The sequence below is a fragment of the Chelonia mydas genome, chromosome 10 (assembly GCF_015237465.2).
Source record: "Chelonia mydas isolate rCheMyd1 chromosome 10, rCheMyd1.pri.v2, whole genome shotgun sequence".
Lineage (NCBI taxonomy): Eukaryota > Metazoa > Chordata > Testudines > Cheloniidae > Chelonia > Chelonia mydas.
In genome coordinates this window covers 146,862-169,227 of record NC_051250.2, presented here as the reverse complement: position 1 = coordinate 169,227, position 22,366 = coordinate 146,862, and the positions used below count along the sequence as shown (strand labels likewise).

General features: G+C 43.7%; 2 protein-coding genes across 11 annotated transcripts in view; both read left to right on the top strand.

The window, feature by feature from the left end:
- The first annotated feature begins 4 nt into the window (after positions 1–4).
- On the top strand, positions 5–1,259 carry C10H16orf91 (chromosome 10 C16orf91 homolog). Its single transcript, XM_037911564.2, has 2 exons — positions 5–204; positions 330–1,259. Exons 1-2 carry the CDS (start codon positions 176–178, stop codon positions 679–681), a joined length of 381 nt encoding a protein of 126 aa, XP_037767492.1. The 5' UTR covers positions 5–175; the 3' UTR covers positions 682–1,259.
- Positions 1,131–22,366, top strand: part of UNKL (unk like zinc finger) — a 151,389-nt gene continuing 130,153 nt past the window's right edge. For 5 of the 10 annotated variants that reach the window (XM_043524112.1, XM_037911559.2, XM_043524113.1 and 2 more), the window contains exons 1-3: positions 1,131–1,390; positions 6,082–6,291; positions 21,742–21,918. In XM_043524112.1, the coding sequence (XP_043380047.1) occupies positions 1,131–1,390; positions 6,082–6,291; positions 21,742–21,918 (647 nt within the window). Of the gene's footprint in view, positions 1,391–2,459; positions 3,856–6,081; positions 6,292–21,741; positions 21,919–22,366 lie in introns of those variants that run through there. The other 5 variants (XM_043524114.1, XM_043524115.1, XM_037911557.2 and 2 more) reach the window with 5 other exon arrangements.

Below are 22,366 nucleotides of genomic sequence, written 5' to 3'. Positions count from 1 at the left end.
CATGCTCAGTCGTAGCAAGGTCGCTAATTCCGACACTTCACCGGAAGGCGCCACGGCGCAGGGAGGTTTGGGGATCTTGCGTTAGTCTCTCGGCCGACGCGCCAGTTCCGCTCCGTAGACCGGAAGTGTGTCACACTGCGCCGGACGTGACGCGTGGTGGTGGTGGAGGAACGGGATGAGCCGCGCGGTCCTGTGGCGCTGGCGGTGAGCGGTGGCGCGGGCTTGCTCCGTGTGGGGCTTTCCTGGGGCGGGGGTCGGATCCCGCCCGTGGAGGAGACGGGCCTGTGACTCGCTTTACGTCGCGTTTCTCCTTCCTTTTCTCCTTCCAGGCCGCGCCCGCTCTCTGGTCCCTTCTGTCCAGTGCGACGTCTCAGTCGGCAACCGGGGCCCGAGGATGTAGCGGAGTCTGAGAGCTCTAGGCCCATCCCCTTCTCCACCAGCAAAGCCAGCCCGCGGGTCTGGTCTGTGGACAGGTCCATGGGAAGTGACTATCGAAGACCCTGGGTGAAAGTGCTGCCGGTCAGCTTGCTAGGGATAGGGCTGCTGCTCTGGTGCGTTTTTAGGGAGGAGGCAGAAGTCGACGAGCAACTGGGAGCCGTTTTCCATGAGCAGGTGCCAGGCTTGTTAGATGAGACCCCAGAAAACAAAATGCTGCCACCATCCCAAAAGGAAAAATGCTGACCTGCGGGAGGGTAGCTGTGATAGCAGGCCCCCTAGGAAACGGCTTGTATTCCAGGTGATCTGATGCTGCATTGACTTGCCTGGAAACTCTTGTTTTCCCCACACATCACCGTTTTTATTCTGCAAGCCTGATTCCTCGCCATCAGTGGTAATTCTTGGTAATCCTCATATAACTCATGGCAACAGAGATAATCAAGTGGACTCTTAAGTTGTGCATAGGTGCAATTATAAGGTTGAATATGTGAACACGGCTGTACTGATACTGTCCATTTCGGACAACCTGTCCCCCATCATCTGACTTTTAAGATTTTGAATGTATTACAATATCAAAGTTAGAAGGATACAAAAACATTAAGCCAAAGGTGACAATGACACTTGGATAACAAATTACTTTGTAAAGCATGGTGAAGATAGCTATATACGTATATGCATTATTACGATCAAGCTGAATGTTAACTTCATATTCTGTACTCTACTATTGTGTTAGGTCATGTGGAAGTGACTTCCATACAACTCTTTTAATGCACTGTCAATATGAGTTTAATAAATCTGTTTTCTACACTACAGAACTAAACATAGCTCTATGGTTGAGATGGACTTTCTCTGTCATCAGTAGAAAAGATCTTTTTGCAGTAGATGTAACTGAACAGTTCATTCATGAAGGCAAAAAAACAATCCTCTTAATTGTGAAGAGCAAACCAATATCTGGGTAAATCTTAATTGCAAAATTAATCCTAACTTTTCAGGTCTTAAAATCATACATCCTACTTACTACTGGCTTTTAGAAAACTTTTCCTAGCAAGAGAAGGAGTTGAAGCCATCTATTTCTACAGAATTTAAGTTTTCATTTGAAAAACAAAATTAAGCTTCTAGCTTTTAAGATTGCAAAAACTATCCTCCAGCTGTGACTCACATGCATAATGGATGCAAAACTGTTTTCCTGATCCTGCAGCCAAACTACTCTAGTGTGTCTGCTTCTGCTCACAGTTTTACTAAACAGAAAAGTAAACTTCATAGCTACTATTTAAAATGCTTGTAGTTGCAGGGAAACTGGTAGGAATCATGTTGGGCTAATGTTGTTATAGCTTGGTAAAGCTGTAAGCAACAACCAAAGTTATGTTTTCTGTGGAATCTTGCTGTTGCCCCCTCCCTAGTCTGTCATAATCTCTCATGGCTAAAAGGTGTCTGGTAAATTTCTCAAGTCCAGTTTTTTGATTCCCAATTAAATTGGTTTAACAGTTATAACAAAGACTAATAGCAATGAAACAAATGAGGTATTTAAGGGAATGTCCTGAAGGAGGTGACAGGGTGGTCATGAACTTCGCTGCCTTTAGAATCAAATGCAAAATCCATTTAGTCTTCCTCAAAATTCCCTTATTTTTCTCCACCTATCACCCCTTCTTATGTGTGTGGTTTTTAAAAAAGTCCAGTGCTGACTGGACTGAAGAACAAACTAAATCTTATATACATACCTCTTTAATTTCATGATGGGTGGTAGATAAGACCCTATAAAGTTTGAGTATAACCCAGCAGCTGTATGTGTTTTTTTTTTTTTTTTTTTTAAACCACTTCTCAGTTTCACAGAATTATTTACCTTTCCAAGTGGTGACTCTTAAATTTTACACACATACTGTGCTATACAGTATGTGGGAAGCTAGCGCTGAAGTTACAAACATCTGAAGATGTGGTACGCTTGTGCATAGTAGAAAAGTGCAGTACTATTTAAAAGTTAATCTTAAAACATACTCTTAATGTGTTTAGCTGTGTAGTAAAATGCCTAAGCCACTGAGCTCCTTTAAATATAAATTAACTACGAACTGGTATTGGTACCTCCCATATAACTTACAAGAATAAGCACAAGCCTAGGAGATTATTTCTACATCTTTCTCTGCCTTGCCTTAATCTTGTATATTATCAGAGTGCTTTACAAGACCTCGTGAGATATTATTTCTGTTTTATAGGTGATAAAACTGAGGCTTAGAGCTGTGAAATTTATTGAGTTTGGGAATCAGAAGTAGAATCTTGGTCCCTTAGTACTTGGTTTATCCCTCATTCACTAGACCAGTGGCTCCCTGGGAAGACAAATTTATTCTCGAATAGTAAAATTGGTTTAATACTGCAGAATGAGATGAGCCTTCTTGCTAAATGGTTAGCAAGTGGTGGATTTATGGGTATCCTCAGTTGAAGCCTTGAGGCAGTCTGTGGGAAAGAAGTCTTACAACTGACAGATGGACTGAGTATTTGACCGTGTCTGTGACTGTAGTTCTAGGATCAGCATTAGGGATGAAGTTATGGGCCGGGGGAGGAACTTAATACTGCAGCAGCATCCAGGAGGAGAATATTTAACGTGTAACGTCTTCAAAGAGTAATGGTATTATAATAAGACAACAACAGAACCACCGTTAAAGGTTAAAACTCTGAAATACGTACAGAAAAGCATATTTCAGGGTATCGCTGTCAAAGAAGATCACATTTAAAAACAAAATGCTTCCCCTGTCACCTCTTCTTTTGCCAACATCTAGGAAAGGCACATGACTCTTTCAGTCCCTAGGCGGGGGCCAGGGAGCAAAGCCGGCAGCAGTAGGGCGGATCTCAGGTGTTGTGAGTAATGTATGGAGACGGTTTTGGAAGGCCTCATTTCAAGCAGCATGCCGTTATAGTGAAGGGAGTTTCATTTCTGTGCCTTACCTGAGTCTGCTGCTAGGTCATCCCAGTGAGCAAGGAACCCCCTGAGGCGTAGCCGGTAGTGATTGCTGGGGCGGCTAGGTGTGGCCCCGGCCCCCTGCAATCTCAGGCACACAAACCCTCTTTTTCCCGCGTCCCAGAGGTTTCCAAGCTGCAGAGTTAACGCAGCCCTGGGCCGCGGCCCCCCTGCGCTGTAAACAGCTTAGCGGCGGGGGAGGCATGAGTTGAGTAGCTCCCGCAATACATGTCCGCCGTGGGCTCAGCTCCTCCCGTCCCAGACTCCCCCGCACGCCCGGGTGGGGTTTATCCCCCGGCCCAGCGGGGGACGAGGGTGGCTTCGCGCCGGGCGGGGCGGCGGGAGGGGGCCCTGGCCTGGCCGGCGCCTGCGCTGTGGCCACCGCGGAGGAAGATGCCGTCGGTTTCGAAAGCGGCTTCTCGAGGTAGCGGCTCCGGTGGGTCCCCGCAGACCGAGCAGCCGACGCACTATACGTAGGTATCAGGCCCTGGAGCCACCCTTCCCGCCCTCGCCCTGGCCCAGCGCCGGGCGGGGTCCTAGGCCCTCCGGTGACGGACTTGGTTTCGCACCCGGCCTGGGTCCAGCGGCCTCTTGCTTCGGCAGCGGGTCTCGGGCGGCGGCCGGGAAGGGGCTGTGAGAGCCTGCTGCCCTCCGGCGCCGGAGCGCGGCCCGGGAGCCCCTAACTCGCCCGGCGGCCCCGGAACCCGGCCCGAGTGCCCCTAACTCGCCCGGCGGCCTCGCCGTCCCCGAAACAGTGCCCGGGCGCCCCTAACCCACCGTACAGCCCTCTAATGTTCCCGAAACACCGCCCTACAGGCCTCCCCACCCTTCAAGTGACCCCCAGCACCCCCAATGCTTCCACAGCCCCTAACAGCTCCTAATCCTCCTTAAACCGCTCCCGTGGCCTCCTATCATCCCCTAAATAAACACCACCATGTACCCAAGACACTCATAACCCTTGAGACACCCTTAAAGACTTCATAACCATCTCTTCGTTCCTCGACAGTCTTATACCCCCAGTAACCTAAACTACCCCTAAACAAACATAAGAAACATAACGTCTGTGACTGTATCCCAGAAGCTCCTAGATAACCTTACACCCCCCATAAACATCCCCAAAGCACATCCCCAATAACTGAATTACCCCCAGCCTCTAGATTACTGGGGATTTCCGACGTAAACAGTGAAATAACTGCAAGTAACTTCATACAACCTGCCAAAAGCATCACATAACCCCCAGATGTCAATAGTTTGTGCAGTAACAATCTCCAATAACCAAGATCCTCCAAACTTCCAGTACCTTCCCTGAAAAGAAAAGGAGGACTAGTGGCACCTTAGAGACTAACCAATTTATTTGAGCATAAGCTTTCGTGAGCTACAGCTCACTTCATCGGTTACCTTCCCTAGTAACTTTTGTGTTCTTTTCCATCATCCCTGCTCTTTCTTGTCCCTGGGATAAACTCCCTCTTCTTCATTTCCTGTGTTGTTCCTGTTCACTTCTACCCACCGTCCCTCTCCTACACGGGCATCCTGTAGACTACTGTACCAGTGTGAAGGGAATTGCAGTCCGCCCCCCATCTCTCATTAGTGTTCCCAGCATAGGCTTCTATGCAATGTGAGTCTGTGGTGTGGAGTTATTGGAGTTAAAAGGCATTTCTAACACAAAACAAAATGTGGTTATTTGAAAAAGCAGCTCTAGTAGGATTATCTAATATAATAGGAGGGAGTCTGAATTCATGTTCAAGTAACTTGTTTTGAAGTGCTTGGAACTGCTGTATGATTGTCACTTAGGGAAATCTAATTTGTAAATCCTGTAGATATGATTTTTGACTGTAGTATTTGATATAAATTAGGGCTGTCGATTAATCACGGTTAACTCACACGATTAACTCAAAACGTTAATCGTGTTTAACAGTGCAATTAATCACGATTAATTTTTTTAAACAATAGAATACCAATTGAAATGTATTAAATATTTTGGATGTTTTTCTACAGAATATATTGTATTCTGTGTTGTAATTGAAATCAAAGTGTATATTATTCTTGATTACAAATATTTGCACTGTGAAAGATAAAAGAAATAGTATTTTTCAATTCACCTCATACAAGTACTGTAGTGCAATCTCTGTGTTGTGAAAGTGAAACTTACAAATGAAGATTTTTTTTGTTACATAACTGCACTCAAAAACAAAACAATGTAAAACTTCAGAGCCTACAAGTCCACTCAGTCCTACTTCTTATTCAGCCAATCGCTAAGACAAACAAGTTTGTTTAGGGTTAGGGTTCGGCCCTCCTCTTATTTACAATGTCAACAGAAAGTGAGAACCGGCATTTGCATGGCACTTTTGTCGCCAGCATTGCAAGGTATTTAAATAAATGGTATTCTATTATTTTTTAACAGGGCAATTAATTTTTTTAACCGCTTGACAGCCCTAATATAAACATTATTATTTAAGTTGTGCAACATAGTATACAGCAATTACATTGTGAACTTCAGTAGTAATGCATTTTTAATTAAAAATGGTCACATTTAATTTGTAGCTAAACAGTAAAATGTATGTAGAGAATATAATTTTACACAGGATAAAATTGTACACTCTCTCATGGGCTGCGCATGTTGAATTATCAAGTTCCTTGTTAATCCTGTAATAAATGTACCTCCAATAAGATGAACTTGTAACACAGTTTAATTTTTTTAGGTATCTAAAGGAATTTAGGACAGAGCAGTGCCCCCTATTCTTGCAGCACAAGTGTACCCAGCACAGACCATTTACCTGTTTTCATTGGCATTTCCTAAATCAACGTCGTCGTAGACCCATTCGAAGGCGTGATGGGACTTTTAACTACAGTCCAGATGTTTATTGTACAAAATATGATGAGACCACAGGAATCTGTCCAGATGGAGATGAGTAAGTTCTTTTTTTTTTTTTTCCCCCCCCAGTCAATTTGACATTTTCAATATTATCAGTGACTTTATGTACAGAGATGTACTTTTGGTTAGAGAATTGGTATCTGGTAAAACTTGCTGGAGTTAGTTTTGAGAGATTTCCTCTAACTTTTATTTGCTCAAATATATTTGTTAGTTTCTAAGATGCCACAAGTACTCCTCATTCTTTTTCCTCTAACTTTAAGTAATTTCTCAGATTTTTGGTGAGCGCAGGATCATAGAATTATAGGTTTAGAAAGGGCTGCAAAGCCCTTGCCAAGGTGTGGGATTTGTTGTTTCTAAATCATCCAAGACAGAGGACTATCCAACCTCCTTTTGAAAGCCTCCAGTGAAGGAGTTTCCACAACCTCTCTAGGCAGTCTTTCATTATCCTACTGTTCTTACAGTTAGGAAGTTTTTTCCCCAAGATTTAATCTAAATCTGCTATGCTGTAGTTTGAACCGATTGCCCGTCGTCCTGCCCTCCATGATGCAAGAGATCAACTTTTCTCCATTTTTTTATGGCATCCTTTCAAATATTTGAAGACTGCTATCATGTCCCCACTTAATCTCCTCTTTTTCAAACTAAACATACCCAGTTCCTTCAGCCTTTGGTCGTATAGCTTGCATTCCATCCCTTTGATCATCTTTGTCACTCGCCTCTGGATCCTTTCCAGTTTCTCTACATTCTTTCTATACATTGGTGACCAAAACTGGACACAGTACTTCAGCTGAGGCCTAATCAGCACTGAGTAGAGCGGTATTATCATCTGCCATGACTTGCATGCTATGCCTTTGTTAATGCAACCTAACATTGTATTTGCTTTTTTTGCAACAGCATTGCATTGCTGACGCATGTTGAGGTTGTGATCCACCACAACTCCCAGATCCTTCACAGCCGTGCTTCTGCCAAGCCAGTTATTCCCCATTCTGTATTTGTGCATTTGATTTTTCTTCCCTAAGTGTAGCACCTTACATTTGTCTTTGCTAAATTTCATTTTGTTGTCTACAGCCAAGTTCTCCAATTTATCAAGAATCCTTTGAATTTTAGATCTATCCTCCAAAGTGTTGGCAATCCTCCTCTCCCAGCTTTGTGTCATCTTCAAGTTTGATCAGTATACTCTCTATTCCTACCTCTGGGTCGTTAATAAAGATGTTCCACATAGATCTGTTCTGGGTCCGGTGTTGTTGAACTCCACTTGAGACCTCCTGCCAATCTGCCATAATTCCATTAATAGTTACTCTTTGTTTGTGGTTGTTTAACTATTTATGTATCCACTTAGTTCCATCAAGCCTGTATTTCCGCAGCTTACTTATGAGACTGTCATGTGGGACTGTGTCAGAAGTGTTGCTGAAGTCCAGGTATATTATGTCCACTGCATTCCCCCCATCCACCAAACCAGTTACCTTGTCAAGAAGGAAATTAAGCTGGTTTGACATGAGTTGTTCTTAGTAAATCCATGCTGGCTGCTACTGATTAGCCCTTCATCCTCCAGGTATTTGCAAATTGAATGTTTTATCCATTGCTCTGGTAACTTCCCAGGTATCAAAGTCAGGCTGACTGGTCTGTAGTTCCCCGGCTCCTCCTTTTTCCCCTTTTTTAAAGAGGGGCATTACGTTAGCCCAGTGGTCCCCAACTTTTCTGTGGGAATAGCACATTCCTGTTGCCACAAGACTGTGGTGGGCACCAAACACCCTGCTGCTGAAATGCCGCCAAGAAGCGGCAGTGGAAAGAAGTGTCACTGCCAAAATGCTGCTGAGAAATGGCAACGCTTCTCGGCGGCATTTCGGCCAGCGATTCTCCAGCGGCCGCGCTTGGTGGCGGCATTTCGGCTGCGCGGTGTCCTGCGGGCACACACAACTGCCCCAGTGGGTGCCATTGCACCCGCGGGCACCGCGTTGGGGACCCCTGCGTTAGCCCTTCTCCTGTCTTCCAGGACCTCTCGTGTCATTCATGAGTTAGCAAATACTATTATCAGTGGCACTGAGATTTCTTCAGCTAATTCTTTCAGTACCTTGGGGTGAATAGCATCAGGCCCCACTGGTTTGAATTCATTCAATTTAGTCAGAAGATCTCTGACATGTTCTTTATTTATCCCGATCTGCATCCCTTTCCCTTTATTGTCTGTGGTAACTTGGCTAGATGTCCGGTCACATGTTTTTTGTGAGAAGACTGAATCAAAGTAGGCATTGAGCAGCTCTGCCTTCCTATCATCTTCCGTTACCAGCTCACCTTCTTCATTGAGCAGTGAACTCACACCGCCCTTGATCTTTCTTTTTTCTGATATATTTGAAGACCCCTTTCTTGTTGTCTCTAACATTCCTTGCCAGCTGTAACTCTTTGCCTTGGCTTTCCTGATTTTTGTCACTAAAAGCTTATGCTGTTCCCATATCTTCTTCCTTGGTGACGTGTCCCTCCTATTTCTAGGGTGACCAGATGATAAGAACAAAATATCGGGACACATGGGGGGACAGCCACAGGCTCAGCCCCCCCCCCCCCGACCAGGGCCGGCTCTAGGTTTTTTGCTGCCCCAAGCAAAAAAAAAAAAGCCGGAGTGCCGCCGAAGCAAAATATTGGGACAAATGGCGTACATCGGTCGGTATGCGGGACAAACAACTAAATATTGGGACAGTCCTGATTTATTGGGACGTCTGGTCACCCTACCTATTTCCTGCATGGTTCCCTTTTGGTTTTTAGATAGCTAAAAAGCTCCTCCTGCAGTCACATTGGCCTCCTGTGGCTCTTCTTATCTTCCGTCTGCATTGGAATAGTTTGATGCTGAGCCTCTAGTATTACATCTTTTAGGAACTGTCAGCCCTCTTCAACTCTTTTTCTACCTAATTAGTCTCTCCATGGGACCTTGCATGTTATTTCTCTGAGTGGATGAAATCCGCCTTTCTGAAGTCCATTGTCCTTGTTTTGCTATTCTCATGTCCTCCTTTTCATAGGATCTCGACTTCTATCAGATCATGATCATTTCCTCCCAAGTTCCTGACCACCTTCACATTCGCAACTAATTCATCTGTGTTGGTCAAAACCAGATCCAAAATGGATGACCCCTACTTGTTTCCTCAGTCCCCTACACGAGCTAAGAATTTGCAGGACATATTATGTTTTGTTGTAATGGTTTTCCAACAGATATCAGGGAAGTTAAAATCCCCCATTAATCCTAGCACATGTGTGTTAGCTAATCTTGTTACCTGCTTGTAGAATGACTCAGCCACTTCCTCTTCCTCATTTGGTGGTCTATAATAGACCCACATCATAACATCGCTACTGTTCTTTTATAATTATGCTCTTTTATAAATATGTTCTGTTTAGGGCCACCTAGTGCAGACTTCTGCAGTGTCCCACGTGGGGTACAGGAATCCGTGCTAGCAAATCCTAATGAAGGATTAGGACCTAAAGACTGTATTTGTGTAATGATTATTTTAAAGCACATCTGATATGTAAGAAGTTGCTTTTCTGTTAATGTTAGTTCAGTTACTTTTCTGGCTGTAGTTAGCCATAAAATTTATGTACTGTAAATATTATAGGTGTGTTTTCAATGCAGCAGGTAATATCTTTCCCTACTGTGTTGCAAAGTTTAGGAATATGAATTGGTTTTGAGATGTAAACTGTATAAGGAACATGCTTATAATTATTAAAGTTTCTGTTAGAAATAACAGGAATAGTAGTTCTGGATGGTGATGGCTTTTTTCTGGGATCTAATTCTTGGTAAAATAATGTCTGTGGAGATTTATGTATCGAAGTTTCTAAATTATGTATACATTCATTAATGAGTTTTAATTTTGTAAAGTTTGGTTGTCTGTTTGCAGTGTTTGGTGTGATGATTTCTGCCAATAATATGTTCACACTATTTTAGATTTGTAACTATTTGGTCATTTCAGTGTGTGCTTTTTCTCATTTTTAAGTGGTTCTTGATTTTCCTTTGCCTAAAAGTAAGTTTTATATTCAGTTGAAGGGATGTATCAATCAGTCCATAATAAAAACTTCATTTACTTATCTAATAAATTGTTAGTCATCACTTATCTATTAAAATGTACTATTACATGCATTATACTACTGCCAAGAGGTTCCAATCAAGATTATGGCCCTGTGGTGCTATACAGACCCATACTGCAGTCTAAGGGGCTGATCCTGCAAATTAATTTGCATTTAAGTTACTCACATACTTGTGTTTTCAGGATTAGCCCCATATTATGGCAAGATGTAATAGATGAATGCAGAGGATGGGCAAAGGAGAACAAGAGTAACAATGACTGGAACATGTAGTTATATATACCATATATGCAACAATTAGCAGGTCTTGAATCAAAATAAACTTGAAATGGCAGTTGACTTTCAGTGGGATTTGTGTGCCTAACTTCAATGGCCTCTTCAGAAAATTCCAGCCATTATCAGTAACTCCTGCTGTCCACCTGCCAAGATATTATCACTGAGTGGTTTACTGTAAGTGTCATTGTAGAAATGGATCTTGAGGAGGGTTTTGAAGGACTGTATAGTGGCTTTTTCGATCTGTTTAGGGAGAATGTTTCATATGTGAAGGAGTATAAAAAATACGAAGGTTTTTGGGAGAAATGGACAACTAGTGTATATTGAAAATAAGGTCAAAGTATCTGCTGTCATTGATGTAATTTGTAAAATCCTACATGGTTTGTGTTTCATTTTATGTTATATTTATGAAAATATGCTGTTCATTTTGAAAAAAATTTTATGTGCACAGTATAATCTCTGATTTAAAAAAACAGCTTTTGATATTGCTGTGTCCCTTTTTGATATGCAGTGATCTAATTTAATGATATATGAAGTAGTCTAAGTAGTGCTTGTGTTTGGATAGTTTCAGTAAACATAGAAAAAGTTTTCTCGCAGTTTAAAAAACATTGAACAATCAGGATGTAACAATGCATAGTTTAAGCAAACCTTGTAATTGTATATCTTTTAATCCGTGTCCTTCTCTTCCTGGTGTCAGTTTTATTTTCACTGATCAAGTTGGTCAGATAGTCAGATCCTGTTGATGTGTGTATGAGTAGTCTTAAAATTAGATGCATGTTTACAATCAGATTTAAGTATTTAAAGATTTAAGAGCATCATTGACTTTACTGGGGCCCCACAAGAGTCCATCTGCAAGATCTGATTACAGGACTGTGTCCTAAGGGCATTTAATTGTCAGCTCTTTGGGCCAGAGTCACAAATCCTATATATATAGGCTCTGCATGTTGGATTGTAAACAATTTGGGGCATGGTCATATGTTCTGTGTGTTTCCTGTGAAACACCTACATCATTTATGATGTTATTAAATACAAAGTTAGTCAAAATCTCTTGCAGTAATTACCTAACTTCTTTAATAATAGTAACTTACAGTAGAAGTTGTTAATTGCGGCTATCGGAAGATCCACGAGAAGCAAATTAACTTTTGCGTATCTAAATGATTAATGATTATACCCAATATAAACTGTAATACAATAGGTGGTATAAAATTTTTACATATTTATATGTGTTGTAATCCTGTTGTGATTGCTGTCACAGCTGTAATTGCGATGTGATGTTGTGAAGCCAAAAAGTATATCTGGCTTCAAAAAAGGATTTTTATAAGTTCATGGAGGATAGGTCCGTCAATGGCTATGAGCCCAGATGGCCAGGGATGCAACCGCATGTTCTGGGTTTCCCTAAACTTCCAACTGCCATAAGCTGGGACTCGATGACAGAGGTTGGATCACTCAAAATTGCCCTGTTCTACTCATCCCTCTGAAGCATCTGGCACTGGGTGCTGTCAGAGACAGGATACTGAGCTAGCTGGACCATTGGTCTGAAATGGTATGGCTGTTCTTATGTTATAAGGTTGAATTTTCTGAGTTTCTGTAAGTTTTTAATATTTCAACAGTGTCTAATGTAAAATTTTGCATTTAATTTTCTCCTTTTTTAAAATAGAGAAACCAAGTTGATTGTACATCAAAATGAATGTAATAAGGACCTCAGTATTTCAATGCAATATTGAAATGTGCATGTAGCTGTAACTTACACAGTTAAGTCAACAGTATTTTTCACATTTAGATGCCTAACTTTAGACATGTCAAATCTATATTTAGGCATAGTATGAATTTAGGTGCTTAGTTTTCGGCATCGTCTGTGGAAAATAGTTTTTAATAAAATACTTCTGTTCTTTCAATGTCCATTAGAAGATTTAAAGAGTTTTTTTATATCTGTATTATATATAATCAAGCAAATGCACATTTAAATGTGTAATACAATAATTGACAGATTTTTTATGTAGAACTGCAGCTGTATCCATGTTTATATCAGAAACTTTTCACTTTTTAATAGACTTAGTGGAAAGGCAGATGATAGTTCACGTGACACTAACTAGGTGCCTACTGTTCTTTCTATATCAGATTTCTTCAGGCATATTAAAGATGCAGCCTGATCAAAGTCTAACATGTTTTGAGTTATTAGAGTGCAAAAATAAGCAGCAGAACAATTTAAGAATATACAAGCACATTTTAATTTGCAACAAACTGCCATGTTATTGACTGCTTGAGAAATTATGTGGAAATATTTAAGAATAGTAGTGCACGTGAAATGGGAAATTTTGAGTCTTCCCCTTTAGTACAGCATTAACATCTCTGTGAACATGTATATAGAGCAATAATATTCCCGACCGCAGAGCTCAATGGAAGCACCATCTCATTGCTTTACACTTCTGCCTAAAATATGAACTGTTTTGTAACATGTTTAAATTGATATTTGCTTTGAGCAGTTGTAAACTCTTCTTGAAGCAGAAGGCTAGTAATGCTGTAGTTACAGTTGAAGATGAATAGTTTATAAGCTAAGGGAGTACTTGTGGCACCTTAGAGACTAACAAATTTATTTGAGCATAAGCTTTTGTGAGCTACAGCTCGAAAGCTTATGCTCAAATAAATTTGTTAGTCTCTAAGGTGCCACAAGTACTCCTTTTCGTTTTGCGGATACAGACTAACACGGCTGCTACTCTGAAACCAGTTTATAAGCTGTTGTCTTCAAACACTTCTTTTTTTTTTAAATTTAAATTGCACTTTAGACTGGAATTTCTTTTGCTTACTTTCAGCTCAGAGGAAAAATTCTTTTTGAAATGTTTGTTATAATATTGTGTGAGTTATTAGAATATGAAAACTTAGAGGTGACACATCCCTTTCTGTAGCAGTTAGTGTGCTAAGCTTTAATGGTCATGTCTGTGTTTCACAGTATATGTACTGAACTGTATGGAAAGTGTAATGTCTAAATTGCCTTGTGTATGATCAGAATGCTGAAAACAGTTGCTTTTAAGTTAAAAAAAAACACCTGTCAACTCCAGTAAAACTTATGATTCAGAGTACAGTGCTTTCATTATTACTAAAAGTTAGCATTTAGTATAATTTCATTTTTTTTCAGCTTGGTTGATAATATAGAAATGTTGCATATAGAGCAGCTTTGATTAACAAACACTTTTTTTATCAGCTTGTTTTTTCTGAGGAGCATTCACCTTGAACAGTCTCATAATAACCATTAAGAAAAGGAGTACTTCTGGCACCTTAGAGACTCACAAATTTATTTGAGCATAAGCTTTCGTGAGCTACAGCTCACTTCATCAGATGCATTCAGTGGAAAATACAGTGGGGAGATTTATATACATAGAGAACATGAAACAATGGATGTTACCATACACACTGTAACGAGAGTGATCACTTAAGATGAGCTATTACCAGCAGGAGAGTTGGGGGGGGGGACCTTTTGTAGTGATAATCAAGGTGGGCCATTTCCAGCAGTTGACAAGAACATCTGAGGAACAGTGGGGGGTGGGGAGGAGGGAGTCTGCATAGCCAGACAATCCTGCTGTCAGGGTGCCAATGCCTGAGATGATGGGGCGTCCAGGATTTCCACGTTTATGCATCGTGGGTAGCAGATAGAATACCCCAGGTCGGGGTTCCAGGGCTCCAGATTGACAGAGCCAGAAGAGTACCCAGAAGTCACCTACTACAGGACAGGCCCAACAAAGAAAATAACAGAACGCCACTAGCCATCACCTTCAGCCCCCAACTAAAACCTCTCCAACGCATCATCAAGGATCTACAACCTATCCTGAAGGATGACCCATCACTCTCACAGATCTTGGGAGACAGGCCAGTCCTTGCTTACAGATAGCCCCCCAACCTGAAACAAATACTCACCAGCAACCGCACACCACACAACAGAACCACTAACCCAGGAACCTGTCCTTGCAACAAAGCCCGTTGCCAACTGTGTCCACATATCTATTCAGGGGACACCATCATAGGGCCTAATCACATCAGCCACACTATCAGAGGCTCGTTCACCTGCACATCTACCAATGTGATAGATGCCATCATGTGCCAGCAATGCCCCTCTGCCATGTACATTGGTCAAACTGGACAGTCTCTACGTAAAAGAATAAATGGACACAAATCAGACGTCAAGAATTATAACATTCAAAAACCAGTCGGAGAACACTTCAATCTCTCTGGTCACTCGATTTCTGATCTCAAAGTGGCAATTCTTCAACAAAAAAGCTTTAAAACCAGTCTCCAGCGAGAGACTGCTGAAATGGAATTAATTTGCAAACTGGATACAATTAACTTAGGCTTGAATAGAGACTGGGAGTGGATGGGTCATTACACAAAGTAAAACTATTTCCCCATGTTTATTCCTCCCCCACCCCCCACTGGTCCTCAGATGTTCTTGTCAACTGCTGGAAGTGGCCCACCTTGATTATCAGTACAAAAGGTTCCCCCCCCCCCCCCCCCCCCCCCCCCCGCAACTCTCCTGCTGGTAATACCTCACCTTAAGTGATCACTCTCGTTACAGTGTGTATGGTAACACCCATTGCTTCATGTTCTCTATGTATATAAATCTCCCCACTGTATTTTCCACTGAATGCATCCGATGAAGTGAGCTGTAGCTCACGAAAGCTTATGCTCAAATAAATTTGTGAGTCTCTAAGGTGCCACAAGTACTCCTTTTCTTTTTGCGAATACAGACTAACATGGCTGCTACTCTGAAACCTGTAATGACCATTGTCATTGGAATGCAAGCAGGGAAACATTTTTATTAGTGTTGTCTAAAATATAGCAAGTAAGAATTAGTGTATCAGATTGCAACCTTATAGTTAGGTGATGGTTTAATATCTGCCATATAAAATAAAATACAGGTCTTGTTTAAAGCTGTGTCATATTGGCTTATGTTTAAGCAAAACATTACACTTTTCTAATAAAGTAGAGATTTTTGTACATAGATCAGGAAACTTGGAATGGAAGATCAGCAGCAATTGTCACTCCTTTGTTTGTGTAATTTGATTTTAATGCTCTTGCTTAGTGTATGTAATATTAAGTGAGGATAAGAGCCTACTTCTTACTGACAGCTGTGAACCTGCTCCTTTTATCTCAAGTGGTAGAGGCATTTGTCTTTGTTGCTGGGTGCCTTGGGTTTGACCCCTGCTGATGACCGTCCATGGTGTCTGTCCGTGATCATTGCATATGTATTACCATAGTGTTGCTTATTTATACAACATTGTTATGAGCTGGGTGAAACCTGGTTATGGATTGACTTAAAACCCCATTCAGACTGATAGATGTGAACTCATCCTTCGATTAACATAACTGTAAGCTGCCCGGAAGCTTTTGGCTGAGGGGTGTGTATGTGTGTTTGAGAGGCGAGATGACACGGAAACTTAGAACAGAGACAAAAAAGCCAAGGAGACTAGCACAGTGTGACTCTGGAAAAAGCTAGAGGGAGAGCTTTTGGGTCTGGTGTGGGCAAAGGAGGCTCATAGGCTGTAAGCTAAGAAACTGCTCCTTTTGTTTTTGGTTCCTTCTGCATTCAGAGACCCAGGATTTTGTACATTCCATGTTAAATAAACAAGATTGCTTCAAAGAAAATACCAGACTGCATCAATTTCTGCTTCCAGCTGGAACATCCCCAAGGCCCAAACTTTGACTAGCTGCTTGGGTCAAAAAGGGGGAACAATATATGCATGGGTTTATTTTTTGCAAGGGATAGTCTGCGTTTTCAAGGTGCCACAAGTCCTCCTGTTCTGTTTGCGGGTACAGACTAACACAGCTGCTGCTCTGGAACCCGTTTTTTTTACTGACACTCTGCTGAAATTGTGCCTAGGGTGCCAGCACAGCAAGCAAACAAAATTCATGCAGTTTGGCTTCATGCTCTTGCTTCTGTTGGGCTGTGTGGGAAGAGCCCTCGGTGAGACCAGCACAGGAAAAAATCTCTATTGATGGGGGCAGTGGTGTTCTCTGTCTTCCCTATGTACTGCACTCCCAAAAGAGTGGAGCACTGTACCTGTGCTTCTCATATGCAGAACATTTCCCATAAAGTCCAGCAGGATCATTAAAGTGAATCTAAGAAGGATTGCATCCTTTTGCATCGTTTGCTTTTCACGGCTGATCCTGGATTTGGGGGCCTGCAGGAGTGCCGGAACCTGTATAGAAGTGGGGCGGGGGGACTGGTGCAGGATCTGTAGGTCTGCCCCCCTGCCTCTCCTCTTTCCCCTGAGGTTCTGCCCCCTATCCAGGCTGGAAACCGGACCCGGGCCATTAGGGTGACCATATTCCCTCCTTCCCTCCCACGTGGAGCTGGCGTGAGCCCTCCTCCCCTCCCCTCCCCACCCCCCCTGCACCAGGTGCAGAGCTGACCCGAGCCGCTTCTCCTCCCCCCACAGAGCTGACCCGAGCCGCCCTCCAACCTTCCACAGAGCTGGCCTGAGCTGCTCCCCCCGCCTCCTCGCGGGGCTGGCCCAAGTCCCATCACTCACCCCCCTTAACCCGTTTTTGGCAAAACTGGGCATGTGTCCGTGCCCCCCAGGTGTGCCGTCCAGGACAGGTGGAGGGACCAGGGCTCCCTGAGCAGCTCTTACTACGGCCCAGCTCCGGCTTTCGGCCTGGCCAGTGGGTACGATCTTGGGGAGTAACGGAAGGAGCAGGGGACTGGATCCTGTGATGAGGGCGGTGTGGGGCCCATGGGGGCCAAAATTCTTCTTTGTGCCCAGGGCCCCAATAAATCTTAATCCGCCTCTGAGCTAGAGCAGTATTATGATTGGCATTTAAAAATATATAAAATCAATATCCACTGTCCTTTATTTTCTTAGAGTGCGCACAGGCTTAAGATAGCTTGTGCCATCCCATGATGCTCAGTTAAACTGTTAAGGCAACTATATTTTCTATGCAAAACCACACAAAATTCCAAACGATGTGCTCGTTTCCATGCTCTTAAGTTCAGTGAGAGCGGGTTTTGGCCGTTGAGGACAAAAAGTAAAACAAAGAGCTGAGTGAAGTTGGAAAATTTGTCCCTTTCACCAGCAGAAATCGGTCCAATAAAAGATATTACCTCAACTCCCTTGTCTCTTTCTCATCACTGATTGACTAATACAATAATTGGACTATTTCTTTTCTCGTAAAATTGTCCTAGTTTTCATCTGAGATGGTTCAAAGCCTTCAGTGCCTAGAAAGTGCAGGCAGCATTAGAGAAAATTAATGTTGTTTTTAAGTACGCCTTGATTTTAAGAATATTATGGTTCATGTAAACAAGGAACAAAATTAAAGTAAAATAGTTTTATACACATTTAAAAGTGGATTTAATTTGATTGATGGTGTCTTTGCGGGAGATAGCTTGTTGTGGGAGTCTGAACCTCAAATGATAAATAATTGAATCAACTGATGGATAACACCATAATGTTGTACACAAAGGATATCAAGTAGGGTTCCCAACTTCCTAATTGCACAAAAATGAACACCCCTGTCCCACCTCTTCCCCAAGGTCCCGCCCCCGCTCACGCCATCCCCGCTCCCTCTGTCGCTGGCTCTCCCCCACCCTCACTTTCTCATTTTCACCAGGCTGGGGCAGGGGGTTCTGGTGTGGGAGGGGGTGTTGGCTCCAGGGTGGGGCCAGAAATGAGAGGTTCAGGGTGTGTGTGTGTGGGGGGCTCCAGGCTGGGGCACGGGGTTTGGGGTGCAGGAGGGGGCTCCAGGCTGAGGGGTTCATAGAATCATAGAATATCAGGGTTAGAAGGGACCTCAGGAGGTCATCTAGTCCAACCCTCTGCTCAAAGCAGGACCAATCCCCATCTAAATCATCCCAGCCAGGGCTTTGTCAAGCCTGACCTTAAAAATATCTAAGGAAGGAGATTCCACCACCTCCCTAGGTAACGCATTCCAGTGTTTCACCACCCTCCTAGTGAAAATTTTTTTCCTAATATCCAACCTAAACCTCCCCCACTGCAACTTGAGACCATTACTCCTTGTTCTGTCATCTGCTATCACTGAGAACAGTCTAGATCCATCCTCTTTGGAACCCCCTTTCAGGTAGTTGAAAACAGGTATCAGATCCCCCCTCATTCTTCTCTTCTGCAGACTAAACAATCCCAGTTCCCTCAGCCTCTCCTCATAAGTCATGTGTTCCAGTCCCCCAATCATTTTCGTTGCCCTCCGCTGGACTCTCTCCAATTTTTCCACATCCTTCTTGTAGTGTGGGGCCCAAAACTGGACACAGTACTCCAGATGAGGCCTCACCAATGTCGAATAGAGGGGAACGATCACATCCCTCGATCTGCTGGCAATGCCCCTACCTATACATCCCAAAATGCTGTTAGCCTTCTTGGCAACAAGGGCACACTGTTGACTCATATCCAGCTTCTCATCCACTGTAACTCCTAGGTCCTTTTCTGCAGAACTGCTGCCGAGCCATTCGGTCCCTAGTCTGTAGCAGTGCATGGGATTCTTCCATCCTAAGTGCAGGACTCTGCTCTTGTCCTTGTTGCACCTCATCAGATTTCTTTTGGCGGGGGCTCTTGGCTGAAGAAGGGGGTTGGGGTGCAAGGGTGAGTGTGGGATATGGGCCCCAGAAGGGAGTTTGGGTGCGGGAGGGGGCTCAGGGCTGAGGCAGGTATGCGGGAGGGGGTGCAGGCTCTGGGGTGGGACTGGGGATGTGGGGTTTGGGATTCAGGAGAGGGCTCAGGCCTGGGGAAGAGTGTTGGGGTATGGGAAGGGGTATGGGGTGTGGGAGAGGGATCAGGGCTCGGGCAGGGGTGCGGGAGGGGGTGATGGCTCCGGCTGGAGGTGCGGGGACTAGGGTTGGACTGGGGATGAAGGATTTGGGGTGCAGGTGGGGGCTCAGGCCTGGGGCATGGGGTTGGGGTGTGGGAGGAGGTGCGGGCTCCGGGTCGCGCTTACCTTGGGGAGCTCCCTGGAAGCGGCAACATGTCTCTCCCACTCCTAGGCAGAGGCGTGGCCAGGCGGCTCTGTGCGGTACATGCTCACTGCCTCCGCCATGGCCAGTGGGAGCTGCGGAACCGGCGCTTGGGATGGGGGCAGCATGCGGAGCTCTGCTGGCAGTCCCTCTGCCTAGGAGCCAAGGAACATGTTGCTGCTTCCGGGGACCCTTGCAGAGCCAGGTAGGGAGCCTGCCAGCCCTGCCAACTGGACTTTTAATGGCCGAGTCAGCAGTGCTGACCGGAGCCACCAGGGTCCCTTTTCAACCGGGCATTCCAGTTGAAAACTGGACACCTGACAACCCTAATATCAAGTTAGATCTTTCCTGAAAGCTAATGACACGCTGGTGATTGATTATCATTGTGAAATATATATGTTAACGCTATATGAGGAAATATGGATACTTAATGATATTGTGCTTTAAAGTCTGTGACCGAAGACAGAAACAGGTTTTCTCTCAGAAAGGAGGGATGGCAGTTATGAAAACTAAGCAATGGAAGCCCCATTTATATATGAATCAGCAAGAGGTATGGGAAGTTCACAGGAAGGGAAGAACAGCATGAGGTCATCCTGAGTCTGGAGACAAAGCAGTGAGTTTTGGAACATATAAGGAGAGAGAAAAAACCATATTGCCATCAATCACTGGACAGACACAAGGGGACAGAGCTTTTGCAAACTGAGACAGATGGTCCTTCAAGCAAGAGGTTGAAGTCTTTGGGAACTGAATATAAGTGAGAAACCTGCTTAGGCAAAGATCTTTCATCTAGGACAGCGGTTCTCGAACTTCATTGCACCACAACCCCCCTTCTGAAAACAAAAATTACTGCATGACCCTGGGCAGGGTGGGCTGGAGCCCCGATGCCATGGACTGGAGGAAGGAGAGCAGACCCTGAGCCCTGCTGCCCTGGGCTGAAGCCCTTGGGCTTCAGCTTCAGCCCCAGGCAGTCGGGCTTGTGCTTGAGCCCAGACCCCAGCAAGTCTAACACTGGTCCTAGCAACCCCATTAAAATGTGGTCCCGACCCACTTTGGGGTTCCAACCCACAGTTTGAGAACCGCTGATCTAGGAAGACAAGGGAAACCAGCTCCTTGTACTTCTGTGGAAGGTCCCAACTGACAGAAAGTCAGCCATGGCTGGAAAGAAAATGATTGGTGAGAAAACTACCATGAGCAAAATCGGTAGCCTGTTAGGTCAGGTCTTAGCTATTAGAAAGCATATTTTTACTTTTGTTTATTTGTAACCCATTCTACCTTCAATTTCTTCTATTTGGTATCACTTAACCTATGTTCTTTTGTTAATAAACTTGTTTTACTTTTGATCTAAAACAGGGTTTCTCAACCTGGAGGTCATGACCCCCAGGGGGGTCGCAAGATGGGTTGGGGGAGGGGTTAGGCAAGTGCAGGGCTGGCATTAGGCGGTGGCAATCAGGGCAGTTGCCTGGGACACTGCAAAACTAAGTTGCATGCTTCAGCCGTGGGGGCGGGTCTGAAGTGTGTAACTTAGCTTGTTGGGTCCCCTGTTGTGTGGGGCCCTGGGCAGTTGCCCTGTTTGGCCCCCCCTAATGCCAGCCCTTTTAGTAGGTGGGCCACAGTTTTTTAAGTCCAAAAGGAGTTGCAAGCACAAAAAGGTTGAGAAACACTGACCTAAACCAACTCAGTGCTGTATTTGAATTGAAGTAATTAACTCTAATTAAAGTAATAAGCTGTACTTTTGTCTCTTTAAGGGAGCAACAAATCTTCTTATTTCTCTGAGTGTTCCAGGAAAAGGATGGACACTTCAGAGCAGAAGGTTTTGGGGAAGTTCAGGACTGAGTGTGTGTTGGGTGTCACTCTGAAAGTAGTAACTAAGGCTGGTGAGACCAGTGTGGAGCTGTTCCATTGTAGGCACGCTACTGGGATCAGAGCACTGAACCAGGCCTGCACAGCACACACATGCTCAGGGAGCTACATGCTTGTCTACTGGCTGCTGGTGTCTGGGCTGTGAGCCATCGCAGCAGAGCATTTAAGGCACCAGAGTTACAGGGCAGGGGGTGAGACAACTTCTCTCTGGTCTGAATTGTATTGCCAAAATGTTACAAGTAAGTTATAAGAAGGAAAGGGGCAGCAAAATGTTTGGTTAGGAGTTTAAACACAATCCTCCAGGCACTGCGCAGTGGTGCTCCATAATTGTTTCCTTCTATTATGTAGTTGTCCTTATCTGCATCGAACAACAGGGGATACAGAAAGAAAATATCATCTCAGATATTACAAGACTGGAACATGTATTCATGAAACAGACGCTCGGGGCCACTGTGTGAAGAATGGACTCCACTGTGCCTTTGCTCATGGGCCTCATGACCTTAGACCACCAGTATATGATATAAGGTATCCTTTTATTTTTAACTTTCAGTCCTCATTATTAGAAGACCATTGTCCTATAACATTCCAGTCTGTAGACATTAAACTTTTCTGTCTCCAAATACAATTAACTTTACAATCAAATGTATAATTTCTGACATTATTACTGTAAATGTAAAAACCTATATTAAATCAATATTAAGATTGCAAATGTAAAATAATGGGAAATTAAAATATTAACATTTTTAGAGCAACAGTAACGTATCCATGTATGAAGGACCCTGCATGTAATGCACTTAAGAGTGCACAAGGCTGGATATTTTACCTTTTTGCCTTTTTGCTGTGTAGATCTGCTTGTGCTGCTTAAATTCATAAAAATGGTCATTTTGATGCTATCTTTCAGCTCCTCATTTTGTGTTCATGATATTTTGCCTCCTTTGTACATGGTTTCTTTGGGATTTTTGATTTTTTTGTT